Source organism: Mastigoproctus giganteus, chromosome 2, assembly GCF_048544385.1.
Source record: "Mastigoproctus giganteus isolate SK-2022 chromosome 2, ASM4854438v1, whole genome shotgun sequence".
Lineage (NCBI taxonomy): Eukaryota > Metazoa > Arthropoda > Arachnida > Uropygi > Thelyphonidae > Mastigoproctus > Mastigoproctus giganteus.
This window is the reverse complement of record NC_143576.1, coordinates 229,992,307-230,012,267: the sequence shown is the minus strand read 5'-3', so window position 1 is coordinate 230,012,267 and position 19,961 is coordinate 229,992,307. Positions and strand designations below refer to the sequence as shown.

Genomic DNA, 19,961 nt, shown 5'->3' with positions numbered 1-19,961 from the left:
CAGTAATGATATACTTGCTTAACTTTCAGCCCAATAACCAAAACCAACCAAAAGTTAATAAGTTTAAAAATTGTATTTCGAACAGTAATGATATCTTTGTATAGAATCCAGTTATCTATCTATATCTTAAAACTAAGACGTGATAGGAAATTTTTATGATTGATTTTAAATTCTGTACATAAAACTTGACCAGAAACAATCATTGATTTGCTGGAGGTAAAAATCATGTTGGGTAGTGCTATCATTCCCTCCCTTCTGAAATTCTGTTAGCTCTTTTCATGGGTTTATCTTTCGGCATACAAGTAAGAAATTAATTGAACCGCTGCGATCTTTATAAGCCAAAATATTTGTATTTCGTAGTCACACAATTTCTTGCAACCATAAGGTGTCTCTTGACTTTTGGTAGGATAATGTAGCTTAACATAACGAATTAGTAAATGCTTTTGCCATGCCTCTTATGTTTTCAAAGTTATTCACAATTAAATGCGTTTTTTTTTTAATATATATATATATATATTTTTTTTAATGTTCTTGCAGCGCTACCTGCTGGTATGTTAATATATCACTTTGGTAACCGTAAAGTGGCTTTACTGGGAAGCGTTATCTTGACATTTGGATTAACGATGTGTTTATTTGGACGAAGTATCGCATGGTTGATATTCTTTTATGGAATTCTGTTTGGTAAGTTAAAAGTTTTAATACCTTGCACTTAACCCTACCACTGCGTATTTTTCGATTATTTCTTTAAATCATAGAAGGTAGCAAACAACATAACCACTCATATTTATATTCTTTCATCTTAATTTTAAACTGGCTACAAAATAGCGCTAATTTTATAAAATTTGGTGACACATTATTTTAAATTTATGTGACATTTACTTTTATTTAGTCTGTAACTTAAAATATATTTTAATTTGTGCGTTTATTTGTTGTGTTTGAGAATAAATAAATAAATATATATATATTTATTTAATTTATTTATTTGAAAAATCAAGCTAACTAGTCCGTCTACTCTTAGACTTTTCCAAAATCAAAATTAAAAATTCATAGATCTAAAGTTTCAACTTTAGATTCTGAATAACTTTTTAACAACTACTGAGAGCTTTAGTTTGTTTGGTTGTTTTGAATTTTTGCCAAGGTAACTAAGGCTGTGAAGCGTTAATATATCTATCTATATATTTGTATATGTTGTCTATAAATTGCGCTATTCAAAGGTAAATTTGCCTGTACTGTGGGATGAAAAACCAGAATGAATTTCAGAAAGGAAAAATCTGCATGACCCTCTCCCGAGACCGACAATTCGATTAATATGCAAAAATACCTATAAAAGTGTTTCCCATCGGTACAAGAGTCGAACCCTGTTCTTTTCCAAACAGTGTGGAAACGCTTGTGCAACAACTGTACGTAAGAAATTGTGTAAGTGATGGTAATGCCAAGCACAGTACGAGATTGGCCGCGAATAAGAGCTTTCTTGAGAGAAGAAATCACCACCAAGTTTTAGTCTGTAGTATCCAGAGGATACTAATATTAACTTTGAAGAGTAGTTAATGATTGAAAAGTGGTTAATGATTGGAATTGCCTGATATTCTGGTATCATTGATCACAAATATCTCAAAACCTCTAAAAATTGTCTCAATGCATTTGCAAAAAATTAAATCAAACACACATCCTTTTCACTTATGATTTCATTGATAAAAGAATGTCTACATAAGTTATGTAGACATAACTCTTCTTAAAGAATTTTGTTTCCTGAATAATTGAACAAATATCGAATACCCAAAGCCTTTTAAATCCAACTAATTTGGCCTCATTTTATTGCTCTTCAGGTGTCGGTTTTGGATTGTTGATGAACGTAGTTCCTGTGATCATCTGTCAGAATTTCCAGTCGTTGAAAAGTACCGTTCTTGGCTTTGCCTTCTGCGGGGCCTCCGTGGGTGGCGCTGTCTTACCGAGCATAGTTGAAAAACTGATTGACATCTATGGATTGCAAGGTTCTCTTCTGCTTCTGGGTGGTATTGGAATGAATCTGATCGTAACGAGCTTGATCATGGGAGTTCCCCTGGATGCCAATGCACGTTTAACCTCCCATCATCCCAAAGCGCCACAGTGCAGCCATCGTGAAGATCAGCTTCCAACAAATGAGATTACTGATCCGAACAGAATTCGAGAAGAAGAACAAATCGTGAAAGGTACAAACTCCGGCCTTGGAGTCACCCTAAAAGTGAATGCCGATAAACCTTCTGAGGTCTCTTCCAAATCCTTTCTTTCCACCACCGAATTGATTTTCGGCTTGTTGTTGTCTCCTACGTTTCTCGTGATCGCCTTCTCTCAAACTACCTACTATTTCACTATGGCTTGTTTCTACACAGTGATCATCGACTTTGGAAGAGACAGGCAGGTTCCCCTTCCACAGGCCACTTTCCTCGCCACTGCATGCTCTGTAGCCAGCTTTCTGGGAAGAATAAGTCTCGGCTGGGTGACAGACAAGGGATTCCTGAAGAGGGATTCCTTCGTGCTGTTGATGATGCTGAGCATAGGGATCATTCAAGCGTGTGTTCCTTCCACTTGGGGTCATACTGCGCTCATGTCTGTTGCTGTCCTTTATGGACTGTGCGAAGGTTCTATCGCTCCCCTGTACCCCCTTGTCGTGGAGCAATATGTCGGCAAAGAAACATATGCACTCTCATTGGGACTTTCTTATTTCATCTGCGGATGTTCATCAGTGCTAGCGCCAGTTCTAATAGGTAAGTATTCTGCCGGTTTCTTATTTTTAACTACTGTATAGATTTGAATAGTACTTTGGAGAACTGAGAAAGCTGAGTAGCTGTAATTTTTTTTTTTTAATTATAAAAAAAAAAAACATATTGTGTGTATAGTGTACACACTATATTACCAAAAGTATACAGACACCCTTGGGTTTTTCGTGATAAAGAAACACGCCCTCCATCCACATGTCAGGAAGGGATACAAGAGCAATCGCATTCCGCATGGAACCTATGGGTTATGTACTTTGCTGCAATGGTACGAATAAATTGATTGCTGAATATGGCATCGTGACATCCTATGATTTCAAGGGTTAGGTTCTTCTACTTACTAGAGTGAGCCACGCCTATAAAAAAAAAATTCCCAAAAAGGCTTTCAGAATTCTTCAAATCTTGAAAAAGTTCCTCCCCTCGGCCCTCAGCACAAAATCCTTCCTACTGTACCCAAGTACCCCCACCAGTAATTATCTACCAAACTGTAAGTTCATGCATAATCAATAATATTAGTTCCTATATCTAAACAGTACTCTCTTTAGACTACCCGAAATGTATACAAGTCGTCTTCAAGTCTAATTCACTCTTTTTACCTTCTTTCAGGTTATTTCAGAGACGTTGTCTTGAGCTACAGTGGCTTCTTCTATACTCTGTCTTCTTTGTCAATCATTGGAGGACTTGCTCTGACTCTGAAACCCTGTCTTAAAGAAGTTAAGCATCTCCAGTGAACAGATGATCACTCAAATGCAAAAGAGCAGAAAGAATGAAATCCAACTGGAAGTCGTAAATCAGTGACATTCTGGAAGTGATTCTGTTGTCTCAGTCTACTGATATACTTTATAATTCTGTGGTACCTGCATGTTATTGTAGTATATATATTTGAAGTATACTGCCATCCTGTATATCATTGTACTACAGGATTTGTTGTGACACAGGGTTATTACGAAAACGTATACGATAAAAAAAAAAAAAAACAGTACGTTTATCTTTACGAAATGTACATTTATGGTACAAGTCACGAATTTTCTGATTAAGCCTGTACATGTTCGCACAAACTTAGACAGCTTTGAAGCGGATAGCACTTTCCCAGTCTTCTGTGATGGGATAACTAATCTTACTGCAGTTGCAATAAGATCATCTGTATCTTCCATCATTACGTCAGAGTCTCCCAAACAGCATATATGAATTCAGGTTTGCATGACAACTGGGAAAAACATTTGAGGGACTTATAATGGCATTTAATATAAGGTATAAGGTATAAGGTATAAGGTATGTTAGTGTCTAACGGCTCCTGGGATTTCTCCCATCTCCGCGGGTGTACATTGTATCGGGGCCAGAGATTTGAAGTGTGTGGGGGTCATGTGCTGTATATTGTGTTGTGCCCTTTGTTCCTCCGGTCTATTAGCCGCCGAGCCCCTAGTGGGACCCGACGTTACCACACCATGCCACGGGGAGGCTGACCGGGTGTACCACTGTAGCTAGAGTACTCTGGCGGGTCCTGCCACCTACTTTCCTGGGATTTCAGTGGCTAGGACCAGATTTAAGAATGAGATGATCGCTGTTTCTTGAGCAACGGTTGTAATTAACAGAGCGTAGGGTTGTTCGCTGATAACTTGTTCTAGGGCCAAATAGGTCGGGCAGTAATTTTGATGTTTTTAGATTTAGACCTGTGGGGGCATGAGTGTGTATGTATATAAAAATATATATACACACACACCCACACACAAATATATATATATATATATAAACTAAAAAAAAAAAAAAAAAAAAAAATATAACACTGAGTAGTGCAGAGATTTAACATTTTTGTTCGAAATGATAGACGAATTTGGAATATATGTATTTGGAGAATGAATATCGCCCACCGCATGGTGAGCGATATTCATTTTGTATTCATGAATTTGTACATGTACATGTTGTGCATGTATTGTTTTACAATTATGTATACATCTACGGTCGATACAAATGTACTCTTTTGCACCACTGAATCTCAGTTTGCTGAATGTTTGCGAATGTATAACGCTAACCATCTCTCTCTCTCAGTCCTATCAAACACCGCAAGACATCCTCCTATACCAAGAAGAAGGAAAGCTATCACAAATACCACTTATACACCAACCTCAGTAAAGTTTAGAGCACAATAACCTCAGATCTTCCAATTTATAAACTCATTGTAATTACTTAAAATAAACGTAATTAAGTGGATGAAATATTGCGAATATTTCATCCACTGAACATTGCACATCAATGTAATGAAACCGCTACAATTTATCTCTAAGGAAACACATGATCATTATGGGTACTCGATTTCCTTTTTTCTTAGACGTCTTAAGAAATATCAACAATTTCTTCTCTCTTGTAGTATTGTCGTTCCAACGCGATTTTTCTGATGCGTGCTTGGCGTCCTGAAATGTTTCCTCTTCTGATAATGATTTATTGATTTCATCTCCTCTAGAGCCTCCTCGTTCTCTAGGGATGTCCATCTAACGATAATATTAATGTGATGTTACTGCCGGAGTCGATTGTTCAAGAACTCTGTATCAGGAGTTGCGATCGATCCGTGTCAAAGGTTATTTAGTAGAGATAGTACACGATTACGGCTATATCACTACGAGCCTCTAGCGATAGAGGAAAGTAGAGAGAAGTTTAACGCAAATCCTACCATTCAGTATTGTTTGTCTACAAATAAACCACCAGATGGCACTCTCCCATCAAGTTTTAAAAAATGTCTGTAGAGCTTTACATTACAGCTCCTGTAGCAACACTATATTATGCATTGAGAACAACAGTTTTTAGGTTCTTACACAAATTAATCCATAACGGTTTGTTCGTGACGAAGCCATCATGTAACTCTGTCTGAAGGCCTGCAGTCAAACAATACTTTTGTTCAAAACAAAATGTGAACATAAAAACCGTATTTCGAGAAAAATATTCTAGTGAGAAGTCAAGTAGCATTCTTGACTTCTCACACATCCAATGAAGCAGTAGCAATGTTGAGAGCTTTCTTTGGTGATCTTTTTATTTCTAACGAATTTGTGTCCCTCAAGATCCCAAAATTAAATATAGCCTAAACTAAATCTTCACATGTCGGCAACATTGCCTTCTTCAACATTTGTTTCATCACCTTGAAAGCTCCACGCAGCAGTATTTATCATCTTGTCCTTTGAGGTTATGATGGACATCATGGTGAGATCCAATCTTTTTTACATTTCGAGGGTACAGCTCTAAAACGATGTTTCCAGGTCGGCTGCAAGATAGTCCACCCAACTGATCCTATTGATAACTCACTAGGAGGCTTCCGGATCAGCTAGTGTATAATCTAGTGCTCTATTCCGCGCTGCCTCAACTCTGGCAGATACTAAATGGAGGAAGTCTGAGTAGTGTGTATGGTGGGAAGGGGGGCTTGTCGAAGCGTCGTTATATCAAGGAGCTAGGTATATTCTTGCCATGTTCAAAGTCTTCCCCACCTTTTCTTACTGCTGAATACAGTAAGAAAAGGTGGATCATGAATTTTCAAATTAATAGAAAAACTTATCTGCGAAAAGATCTAACCTGTCAAACACTTCTCGCTAATTTCACAAATATACGTGGTCTCAATTCTAATCTCGATGATCTCCATTTCCACTTACAGTCTGCCAAAGCCCATGTACTTTTTTCTGAAAGAATCCCAGTTATTGGTTGATTCAACAACTGCTCATCTCAATTGTCCGAATTATTCGCTGTATGATTCCTTTCGCTTCAAATGTGGTACTTGTGTATGTGTCCGTTCTGATATTCCCTGTTAGTGACTGTAGTAATTTGGAATCTCCTCTCTTCTCTGGCTTGAAATCTCTCTACCACATTCTCCCATCTCCACTATTCACTTGGAACTCTATAACTTCCTCTCTTTGAAACTTCACTTTTTGCAGTCCAACTTTCCTTACAGTGAGGTAATTTTCCTTGGTGATTTTAATGTTCACAACTCCAGCTGACTTCCATTTTCTAGTCACACGTACCCAGCTGGTCGAGATGCTCAGGCTTTTACAATTACTAATGAGCTCTCACAGATTGTTGACTTACCTACTACAGTACCAGAAAATCCTAACCATGCAGTCAACTCGCGTGATCTTTTTCTTACAAACAACTCTTCTAAGTACACAGTCGAGGTGAGTGATCCTCTAGGGACCTCAAATCACAACTTAATGATGGTCGCTTCTTCAATGGAGCCTTTCTCTTGTGTCCATTCTCAACTTCATGTTGTTTGGCATTACAAGAATGCAAAATTGGATAATTTCCGAAATTAATTTCCTTCGTTTCTTTGGTCGGATTACTGTTCCAAATCTGATGTCAACGTTTGCTCAGATCGTGTCAGTGCAATTTTTCTTGTAGGGATGAAATCCTTTATTCCACACTCCTCCTTAAAATGTCGTTCTTTATCTAAATAAACAATGTCGAATTTATTCCCTAAATCCAGCTGGTGAGTGACCCTTTCGAAATAGCGAACCAGATTTGTTAAACATTATTTTCCCTTTACAAAACCATGCTGAGTATCCTTGAGAATTTCAATTCGATCCAAATGATCCTGAATTCCACCCTTGATCATTGCCTCCATGACTTTCCCTACTACACTTATTAATCAGTCCAAATTAGATTTCGAACAGGCTAAGAGTAGTAAACTTGCTTCTTGCCCAAATAGTATTCGAGCATTGTGGTCACTTGCCAAAGCTATTGGCCGCAATTTTTTCCATCCCTATTCCAAACTTTATCGAAACCAGATTGTTCTATTACCACTTCAGCCAAGGATAAAGCTGACCTGCTAGCATCGTACTTTTCTTCCAACTCGTGTATTGATTATCTTGGTAAATCACATGCTATAATTCCCAGTACAATCCATTCAACGCCTTCTCTGTGAAAAGGATGTCAAAAGAATTTTTGACATCCTTTAAATTATTTCTGAACACTCTCGATACTAATAAAGCTACAGATCGTGATGGTATTTCTCCACTTGTTCTCAAAATCTGTGCTCCTGAGCTTGCTCCTGTTCTGTGTAGCCTTTCTTTTTCGCTTTCTTATTCTAAAGGTGTTTTTTATCCTTCTGCTTGGAAATCTGCTCCTATCCAGCCAGTTCCTAAAAATAGTGACAAATCCCTCTCATCCAATTATCATCCCATTGCACTTACTTCTACTCTTTCTATAGTAATGGAGAAATCAATTAACCGCCAACTGTTAAACTATCTATAAACCTTCCCTCTGATCAATGATTATCAGTATGGATTCCGTCAGTGTCGATCCACTTGTGATATTCTGATTTATGTTACCCATCTATGGACAAATTCAATGGAACAGTTTCGTGAAACTCAAGCAGTTTCCCTTGACATTTCAAAAGCTTTTAATCGTGTTTGCATAAAAGATCTAAATAAACTTCCATCTCATGATTTGCCAACTGTTTTTTGTAACATCCAGTTTTCTCTCTGACGGCTCGCACGGATGATGGTAGATGACTAATTCACTAATGCTGGTCTTCTAACTTCTTCACTAATGCTGGTGTTTACCAAGGTTCAGTTCTTTCTCTCACTCTTTTCCTCTTGTATATTAATTCCCTTCTTCCATTGACCGGAAATCCTATCCATACCGTGCCATCTCTGATGGAACGAAAGTCCAACAACAATAACATGAAATCCGTTCTCTGGGAGTGGTTGTCACATGCGGATGGACATGGTGAAGATGAAGACAATAGATGCTTTAATCATTCCGAAACCCCCTAAAAAAAAATAATAATAAAATTTGCATACGTTTATAATGTATAAATCTATAAGGAACGATAAAAAAAATCTAGATTGATCGCGAGAGAGTTCAACATAGCTAATATTGGTTGATTTTCGCTGACTTTAGGTACATCTTATATCAATATTTTTCTATTAACCTTTTTATTCGCATAAAAATAAACATATTGCATAATTATTCGTGTCATTTTATTCCAAGAAGGTATTTACTGTCCCCATCTATGCATTTTTCTACTCCAATGAAGCTAATAAACTGAGATAATCTTTGCGATTAGGTGTAATACCACATTTCAGCCATTATCGAACAGATTTCGATCACAGAATTATATCAGCGAAGAGAACAAGAAAGTAAACATTCTTCAGCAATGTATGTTCGAACATTAATCAGTGTTTATACACCAGTGTTGACAAGCGGAAGAATGCCAAGTAGGCCAAGTTCGCAACTCTTGATATACCTGAAGTGCTCTCCCCCACCCACCATGAATGATATAACCGTCCTTGTATACTTGATATTGATAACACTTATGTAACCTTCAACAATTATCTGGAATATCAAAAATAGAACGCTATCCTCGGATAACAAATTCTCCTTAAGTCATTCACCTCTGCCAATAGATAGCGCTAAGAGTAGAAATCAAAAGACAGCTAGTCCAAAAATGATAACGCTAAATAGAAAAGAGAACACTCAAAAGAACGTAAAAATGCTTCCAGGAAAGGTCACAGGTTTGGGGCTAAAGGGATTATAGTCCCCAATGTAAAATTAACACGAAATTTTTCTACTGCTACATGATTATAACATAACCCCTCCCCTCCCTCCTGTTCTGGTTTTAAATTATTTCTGAACAAAATGTCTTTCTACAGATACGTTCTACTGATTCTGATCCTTCTGACACCACCCAAGCAGTAAGGATATCTTTAAAAGAGTCCGTTTAAGAATGTCAGGCTGAAAGACACGCACGCAGGCGAGGGAGTGTCATTAAAGTGCCAAGTGTTACGATATTTGCGACGAAGCTCCCAGAAAAAGTGTTTACGTGCTCACACAGCTGATCAGTCTGTGACAGCGAGAAAAGAGTTGAGGAATCCCTGGTGGTTTAAGTCGACAGCTGTCACTGAATCAAAACACGTACCAAATGTCTGAAACGTCACTTAAATGAAACATACACGAAGAAATCGGCCTGTATTTACCATAGCCCATGGAATAGATAAAATATTATACATTAAGTAGTCACATTATTAGGTGCACGCGCTCTTTTTATGAAAAGGGGTGTTTTTTTTTTCTGTACAATTATCACGTGTTCGTACCATGCGATAAAAAGTAGGTGGACAAATAAGTTGTGTGATTTACGTGTGCAATTCAGTGAGAGAATGCGCACGATGGAAGATTTAAGTGACTTTGAGCGTGGCATGGTAGTCGGCGCCAGATGCGCCGGTATGAGTATCTCGAAAACTGAACCCCGCTGGGGTTTCCGCATATAACTGTCTGGTACGTGGAAACCTCTCTATTTCACAATCCCAAAATTGAACTGAATTGGTTCCAGGAACAGGACAGTGAATTCAGCCTACTGCGTTTGCTGCCACTCACCAGATCATAATCTAACTGGACACCTGTGGGATGAGGTAAAACGAGTCCTTAGGAGTATAGATCCACAAATATCAAATTTGCAACAGCTGTGGGAATCAATTCAGTCAACATCAAGTAAAATTTCTGTGGCACACTTTCGCCACCTTGTTGAGTCCGGTCACAACGAATCCAGGCTGTTTCGAGGAATAAAGGAACATCAACTTAGTATTACTTAAGTGTACCTAATAAAGTGACCAACCACTCAGCGTATATTGAATATATATTGAAAAGTCTGGGGTTGGTACGTCACTGTTGAGTGCTGTTGTAGGAAACAGTCTTTGCCAAAAAAAAAAACAAACAAACAAACTTAGAATGGATGGGAAAATAGATGGAACAATAACAGTTTAAGATGGGAGTTGAGTGAGGTTTCTTGTTTCATTGATCAGGGGGATATCTTGTAATGATGTATCTAACGAAGCTGGATTGGAGAGAGTTAAGTTGACTGACATCTATCTTCTTGTAAAGTCCAAACAGAAATCTAAAGTCTAGATTAAGCAGTACTATGGATATCTGAAATCCTCGAAATGGTATGTATTCCATTTTATAAAACCAATGAACTGGTAGGTGTCTATAATGCAGGAGATGAGGCGGCTGAATCTGTAGTTATGCCAAAATATAACGCCAAATCCTGATTGTAGTGACCTTATGAGCTACAGAACCTTCGTTGAAGAAATAATGATCCAAATGAATTGTATAACTGAATTATGAGAAATAGATCGTGCGGAATTTCCATTGGTTTACTTTGGCAAACCATTAAGTGCATCCCAACTTACTGTTAGGCCTGCATTAAACTTGACGATGAAAAGGAAAAGTCGTTCGGATCCCTTTTGGCATAAAATCAATTAAATCTCAAGTAAACATTATGATAACAGATTTTGGCTTCCTTTTATTTCAGAACACGAAGCAAGGTGTATTAGATATCAATTGGTGACCAATTGGCGACTCCAGTTGGTACACCACGGTGTACCAACTGGAGTATAGAAAGATAAGAAAAGGATGTATAGAAAAGGAGTCACCACTTGGTACACCGTGGTGTACCAATTGGTGACTCCTTTTCTATACTATCATGTCCCGGTCCCCACTGGACACTTTTATAAAACTGTCCTAGAGAAATTTATAAATTTTTATTTTTTAGAAATATTTCTCTAGGTATTTAAATTTTAATTTAAATTTTCTGTTTATACTCCGGGACGACCAAAAGGTCAGAGGAGTCGACCAATAAAAATATCTATAAATATTTTGTCCTAGACAATATATCCATACACGGATCCTTTCAGAGAAGAGGACCCAGGGAAAAAATTTTAAATACTCGTACTCGAATCTAGTTTAAGGCTATTTTCTTTTAAAAATGGTTTAATGGCTGGAGCACGTATTGCTGCCTAAACAAACCACTTTCATTCCAATATTCAACTGATAAAACATTTTAAAATTGTTCTTCAGTTTAATATTAAAAGTAAAATTTCCTTAGAAGTCTGGTCACCGCTCATATGCAGTACTAAAATACGAAAATTGGTGTATTTTTCTTTTTTTAGAAAAATAAAAATCCAAATCTTACTAAAATATATCGGGTTCATCATGGTGTAAGATAATCTCGACAGATGTCGCCACTTGCCATACCATAAGAGCCTTTGCGTATTCGGTGCTGTTATATGACACTCAAGGTCGCAGTACATAAAGCCACCCCCCCCCCCCCCCCCGCCAGTTGGTGACTCCTTGAACCTGATCTTTAACAACCAACCAACCAGCCGTTAGTACCCTAATTCTCGGGCCTCCAAAGATGGCGGACCAGATAGCATGCTAATTCCACCACTGGTTTTTTATTTATTTATTTTTTTTTTTTTGTAGGACTCGCCGTGTCAGGCAATTATGTGTCCTTATGATTATTACCATTGCAGTACTTTTTATTGTCAGCCATTTCGAAACTCCCACTCCACCATCCCGAAAGAAATGGTGGAAAACATTTCTTTCTGGATGGTTGAGTGGGAGTTTCTAGAAACAATGGCGGAGGATCGAATATTCCCCTTCACATTGCGGGAACCCTGAATATACAGGGGGAAACCCCACGAATAGATTCATAAATATCATGGAAAATAAAATATCTTTAAAAATATCATCTAATTGTGCTGCCAAAAATACATTGCTGCCATATTAGGGCCATCCAAGAATTACCTCATCTATCTGAGAGTGGTTTTGATCACTATGTGAAGTGGACTGTTTGGAAAGACGTTTGTATAGACTTCAGTTTTAACCAAAATATGATAAAGATTTTTGTGAAAGTCATTTTAGAGTCAATTACTAGACCAAGAACTTATGGAAAATGATTTGTCTTGTAGTTTAATGACGAGAGGATGGGTTATATGAAAGGGGCCTTTTAAAAGCATAATTTTAGTCTTTGTAAGCTGGACAGTTTGTAAAAGAAGATCACCCATAATAATATTTTCAGAGACCTCTACAGACAGAAGAGATTGTCCGTGAATGAGAAGAGTGAAGTCATCAGCATAAGGCAGTTTTGTAGCGTTTGGAATGGATTTAAGGAGCCCCTTGTCCAGGACAAGGTTCCAGACGAGTGGACCTAAAACAAATCCTTGCGAATAGCCACGAGAGAGAGTGAGAACAACAGCGCGGTTGTCAAAATAACTTTTAGTAAGGTTATATAGGGACAGAGGATAGCCTACAATTCGCAGTCGTGCGAAAAGGCTTGGCTGCCATAGCAGGTCGAAGCTCCAGAAAAATCAAAATCCCAAGAGACAGAAGTAGAGGTTTGGCCATAAGAGAATAATTCAACTAGGCCCTCTCGGTGCCCCGTCCAGACTGAAACCAAATTGACCTTTAGAGATGAAAGACGTATGAGAGAAAAGAAAAAAATGAAGAACGTATCAGAAAAAATTTTCAGCAAATATAGTAAATAATCCCACTTAAGAATGCATTTTTTCAAAGGAGTACCACTTTTTCAAGGTGCTCCTGGTTTTTCAGGAAACCAGTTATCAGAAAAGAAAGGATTTCTGAATAAATTTATTCACGTGTATTTTTAAATGTATAGTTATTTGTAGTTTATAGTTAGTATTTGGGGCTCACATCTGGTGAGTATGGGCTTGGCACACCCAGGGTCCTGAGTGTGATATCATCATTCTTCTCTTTCTTGGTGAGTCCATTCTACTTCTCTCTCTCTCTCTTAGGGTAACTCGGGAATTTTTTTTGGCTTGTGCAGCATAAGCTTCAGGCTTCCTTCTTAACATACAGCTACTACTACTAATAATAATAATAATTTAAAATTATCATTAAAATATTAAAAAATGAACTCAAATAAATATACAAAACATCTACTAAAACAACCACAAATAGTGTGCAAATAAAAAAAAAATAATAACACTATTTTAACTTTATCAGTGATTTAATTTTGTTTATTTTGCTTTTTAACATGTGGTTGGTTCAACTGACAGTAAAGAAAAATTGTCATTCCAATTTATATTATAAACACTAGATGGCACCACTGTATAGCAACAAAAATATAATCATTTTCACGGAGTTTAATTTATTATAGAAATCATTTTTTTACTGCCTTTTTATTTTATGTGATAATTTTTCTGAAAAAAATAAAAAACTCTATGTACATGACCTTTAAATTGAAACGGAATATAATTAAACACAAATGTTAACCCTTAATTTCACTTGACATTCAGTTTATTAAAATCCAGAAATAAATCATTTAAAAATTGATCACACAAAAATAAAGCTCAGCGCATCCACTTCTCTCACAATACAGGCACAAAAAATAAATAATAAATAAACATTGAGAATGAGCCACAATAGTTCCAAATCATAAGTAACACAAGGATACGTCTCTGCTTGTTCACCATGACACTACGAATGACAGCTTTGAATCGTACCCTCTTTCCCCTCCCCTTAATTCTAGCAGTGGGATCTTCCCTGGTGTTACGTCACGCAAAAGGAGGAGTTATGAACGCGATGGTGACACCTTGTGACGTAACTATGACACGAACAGGGGAAGATGTGATATATATATCCTTTTTTTTTTTTTTTTTTTTTTTTGCTTTCTTTTTTTTTTTTTCTTCCTCGCGTGACTTACTTTATAGAAGACCGGTACACCCCGACAAGGTTCCGCTTTATCGTCACGAGCTGTAAGCTCGCGTGTGTTTCATATCACACTCGTTAAGTACCAGATACAAGCTGCAGGATATTTGCCCCTGCGTCAAAACAATAGTACTGCAGTTCCGCCAACTTTTCTATATAAACGTATGTAGTGTATTATAGAACATCACTAACACATAAATTTGCATATAAACGTGAAAATTGTTGGAGGTATTGATAACGATAAATACTGAAAACACAATAAATACGGTCGCTTTTCTCTGCTCCACCCTCTTCACAACCTGCACTGGCTTTTTAACTTGGCTACACACAGAGAGCATTTGTCTCCAAGAAGTTATTTCCTCTGTTTTATCCTTATAACGTTAGTGCTTGTAAGTCCTGTGTAGTTTTGTAAGGCTTACCAAGGCCAAAACCTGAATGGAACGTGTCAGACCAGGATAATGGCACGTATCAAGTAGAGATCGCTTGTAACGTGGAGCAGCATGCATGACCACCTCGAATGAAATTACAGTTTGCAACTGTAATTTCATTCGATTATATCTTTTATGAGTTCCTTGTGTGGACGTGTACTAGAAATGCTTGTACGGTCATGTACAAATTAATGTGAAAGGAGAAGTATTTTTTAAAAAGGTATATTTATTTCATGATTCAAATACAAAGACCAAAGAAATATACTTTTTATTGTTTTCTATGACCTCCTTCGGCCTTTATAACCATCTTTATTCATTTTGGAATGGAATCAATCAGTTTGTTTTGCAAGTTTCATTTATTTTTGGATCGTGAAACCACAACTTTATCACAGCAGAAATCATCTTTTTCTTTCACTGTATAATTTATCTTTTGATAAATTATACAGACAGCCCATATATTTTCAAATGTATTGAAGTCAAGGGAGTTTCCAGGCTGTTCCTATCACTTTCTGTTAGTTCCTCTCAAAAAATAACATGACTTTTTTTGGATGAATGGCAGGAAGAAGGGATCTGCTGAAAAATGGCATTCTCAGTTGCATCTAGCTTATTCAATTCTGTCAAAACTTTTTTAATAAATGGGTACAAGGGATCCAGTACAGTACTTTGATACGAAAAACAACTCCAAAGCATTTTAATGGGGTGTTTAATAGGCTGCATCTGCTTAGCAGATACACTTTCTTCACCTGACCTTCTTACAGATGTAAGTCTCATTCCCTGCACTTCAAAATGGCTTTCATCAAAAAAGGGAACTTTTCTCCAATCTTCTTCGGTTCAGCTGTTATGCTGTTTGGCCCCGTTCGTTCAGTCGTTTTTGATTCATAGTTTGTTCAAGTCAAAAGTTGCTGTTTGATTAGCTTACGATGTTTCCAGCCAACCTCTAAAGTCTGCAATGGATTTTCAACCAATTCCAGCGAATTCCTTTTGTAAGTTAGAACTGGTCACACGACGATCTATTTTGCTTACTCTGATTATATAGCCATCAGTTTTAGGAGTTGTTTTCCTCTTCCATCCAAATCAGCCTTTTCTTTGAGGTGAAATTGGACACTTCCCAAATGTTTCAGCTTGATTATTTCGTTAACAGCTCCCAAATTAACATTACACTTTTCTCCCCTTTCCTGAGTAAGGGAAGTATGTAAGGGTACATACAGCCTTACACCGTTTTTAGGAGTAAACTCCATCTGTCCAACGAAAGTTCTACGAACACTAAAATTAAATACTTCATAGGTTTTCTATTTCAAAACACAGCCCTCTGAATTAATCATTCAATTCTTCCTCAAAACGCACTTCTAATGGCGTAAATCCTGTAAAGAAACGAATTCAAATACTGTTATAAATAACTGTTAAGAAGTTGATGAAAGGCAATATACCAAAATTACCATTTTATTTACATTAATTTGTACAAGACTATATATATTTATTTTAAGATTTAAACATGCAATATGTGGCATATAACACATCTAAAATACTAAAATTTATTTTATTAATGTTTTTTTTTTTATTTTAGACGAAAAAACCGACAGCAAAATACAGTGTGAATTTTCTTTTGTGCAATTACAATCACTGGATATCGTGTTAAAATGGCTGCCCACTGTTATATGATTTCATATATAACACACGCAACTGATTAAATTACGTTTTTTTTCCTCCTCTAAACTGCTCTATTCTGATGTTCTTTAAAAGGTACTAGAACATTTTAAAAGAGCAGGAAGCATTTAAGGATATAATTCCAAAGTAATAATCATCCCTCTCTCCCCCATCCCCCAAAAAAAATCCGTTTTACACCACTTCACTTACCCACTATTCACAGCGACACCTGTCGCCCTGTACTGTCGCCATCTGCCAGCTGCCTATATCGGCTTCCACCTGTCTCACCACAAAGAGCAATAAGAAAAAAATGAAAAATATATAAATGGCCAAAAGTCAGCTGTTCCCACAGAATACCGACGGCTCACCATATCCGTCCTTCTAAGGCGCATGCGTTACAAACAAGATTTATTTACAATATCCATTATTACATCTGCTTGTCAATCAAGGACATGAAGTCATAAAAACAACAGCTCAAACAGACGGCACCAAGCATGTGTTATGATGAGTGCCCTACTTTAGCTTGTTCAAAAAAAAAAAAAAAAAAAATATATATATATATATATATATATATATATAGGAGAAAAAAAAAAAAAAAAAAAAAAAAAAGAACAGTTAATCAGGAAATTTTGGGGTCATTCTCGTATGTCATACCGCCAGAGGGCTATATATCAATCCAATATCCGGTCTTGTGTATCTCAGTGCATTAAAAAAAAAATAATAAATAAATAAAAAGCCTCCAGTCAGAAATAGGTTTTATATTTTCACGTTTTCAAATAGGTTAATACAAAAGTGATTATGTATGGTAACGTGCCATTTACAGTCTATTAAAAAAGTGTTTTAAATAAGGCGTGGCAATGTTTGGTAGATAGAAGACCTAATGGAATTTTCACCGAGTTCCCTCTGTTAGAAGCTATAAGCTACCATTATTAAATAAAGAAAAAATTACAGTGTTGATGCTGCTGTTGTTTTCACCATGTCTGTCCGTCCGCATGTAACAGTGGAAGGATTTTCATAAAATTTTATATTTCCAAATTTCAGTAAAATTGGCCTAATAGAAATCTGGAAATTAATATTTCTTTTTGCCATGTAAATTTGATTTTTAAAAAATAGATATTCATAGATTAAATGTGGTTTTAATGAATCTTCGTTAACTTCTGACAGTCCATGCACAATTTGCGTGTATCTTTGTAAGACTGTCGCTTGTAAGGAGGGAAAAGAGACTTAAAAAAAATAAAATAAAAGAGTATACGGGAAAATAGTAATAAATATATTTATTTCAAGGAACACCGAAATAATTTCCCTAAAATACTTCAACTGTGATTACACAGAATAAAAAAAAAAAAAAATTTAAATGAAATCCACAGAGAAAAAAATTGGAAAAAATTATAGTAAACAAGATGAAAAAAATTTGAACCTAGAAATAATTAAGATTCCATCGTATAATTAACTTGTAGCCGAAGGGTAAGAATTTTTTTTTTTTTTTAATGCTGTAAATGATGCAATTAAAATAGGAAGCGTTCCCAGCAGAAAATAATAAGTAGAGCATCTTTTAAAAACTAAAATTAATGCAGCAGTTAAGATAAGCATTCTTCTGTCGTGTTTAACATTTTTTAAAGCTATTAAATGAATGCATAAACAACCACCCGAATTTATTGTGATTTAAAGCTTTTAATTAGAGTGTGGGAAGATCGTCAAAGCCTCGTTAACAGACAAAATGAGAGATTATCATTGTTTTCTCCAACTAATGAAGCAATAAACTTCCTTTATGTGGCTACTAGAGTATTACATGTCAAACAGCGCACTAAAACAATAATATTCAGTTTAATCGTTGAGTGTTTTAATACCGGAAGTCGAATGATTAGAACAATCTTTTCGGATTTTTATTTTATGTTCTTTTGATGGGGTATTCATATAATGCTAAATAATAGTTTTTGGAGTTTTTTTGGTTTATTTTTGCAGAATTTCGTATTGTATAAATTTTATACCATTAAACATGCAATAAATCAAGATTTTTTTTTAATATTAATATATATACCGGAAGTTGGAATGATTAGAACAATCTTTTCGGATTTTTATTTGATATTCATTTGATTTAGAGTACTCATACTAAGTAATAAAGCTTTTTTTTTTTTCTTTTTTCTCTCTTTTCTTTTTTTTTTTTTTTTTTTGTAATATTTCGTATCGTATAAATTTTATACCATTAAATATGCAATAGATCACTTAAGGTGGTAGAAAATGAAAATGCCCTGGGAGTAAATGTACAGTCAGATGTGAAGTTTTCTGAGCAATGCAAACAGGCTGCAAGAGCAGATCATGGGGTTTTGTCAATGACATACAGGAATTTTGCTCGCAGGGAAAAGGAGGTGATTATCACTTAGTATAAGGCAATGGTCAACCTGTACGCCTTCAGTATTGCGTATAGGTCTGGGGCCTCATTTTAGGAAGGATGTAGATTTGCTTGAGCGTGTACAGAGAAGGGCAACGAGATTGGTGAGGGGAATGAAGGGATCCTCTTACCAAGAGAGACTTAATTTCTGCAAATTGGAGCGGCTGGAGACTAGGCACCTGCGAGGTGATCTGATTGAGGTGTATAAGGCCTTGAATGGGTTGAGCACGGTGAATTCTGATAGGATTCTTCCACTTGCTCAGATTACGAACCAGGGGGCATAAATTCAAATTGAGGAAAGACAGTTGTAGAATAGATGTGCGGAAATTTGCTTTAGCCAGCGGGTGGTTAATTGCTGGAACAAACTTCCATCTGTCACTGTGGAAGTTGACAGCTGAAATAAATTCAAGGAGGAACTGGACAAATACAGTACTTAGAGGGAATGGTTGTGCGATTTTTTTTTTGGCTGACGTTACATAAGCTCATACGCTTGCTTTCTTGCATCACATGACTATATTACTATTGCTTTTATTATTAAATCAAGATATATATTTTTTTAAATACAGTATTAATATATATACCGGAAGTTGGAATGATTAGAACAATCTTTTCTGATTTTATTTTATGTTCATTGGATTTAGAGTACTCATATAATGCTAAATAATAAAGCTTTTTTCCTTTTTTTTTTTTTTTTTTTTTTTTGCAATATTTCGTATCGTATACATTTTATACCATTAAATGTACAATAAACCAAGATTTTTTTTTTTTTTTATATTAATATACATACCGGACGTTGGAATGATTAGAACAATCTTTTCGGATTTTTATTTTATGTTCATTTGTTGATTTAGAGTAAGTATCTATATGATTCTAAATAATAAAGTTTGGTTGTTTTTTTTTTTTTGCCGTATTTGTTATCATATAAATTTTATACTATTAAATACAGGGCCGCGTTAACGCTGCGGCCAAATCGGCCATGGCCCTCACCCCAAGAGGGCCTCATTTTCAGTGTAAATATTTTCTAAAGTAGTGATAAAAATTTCTAATAATAATAATAATAAACCAAGAAAACGTGTAATATAAAAGAATACTTAAAACACAACTTGTTAAGTGTTTAAATTGTATTCTCATATCTTTTTATTGTAAAATAAATAAGTTAAGAGTTTCTATTAAAATTGTTTTTATTGTTACTTTAATATATATATATATAATTTAATATATATAATATATAACGGCCTAAAATTTAAATATGGTCAGGGGACCTATTTC

The 19,961-nt window shown here is 35.9% G+C and overlaps 1 protein-coding gene across 1 annotated transcript; it reads left to right on the top strand.

Annotated features, from left to right (window-relative positions):
* Window positions 1–623: 623 nt before the first annotated feature.
* Window positions 624–3,484, top strand: LOC150090223 (monocarboxylate transporter 12-like). Its single transcript, XM_090390211.1, has 3 exons — window positions 624–681; window positions 1,827–2,744; window positions 3,360–3,484. The coding sequence occupies exons 1-3, from the start codon at window positions 624–626 to the stop codon at window positions 3,482–3,484; spliced, it is 1,101 nt and encodes a 366-aa protein (XP_090246337.1).
* The last annotated feature ends 16,477 nt before the right edge of the window (window positions 3,485–19,961 follow it).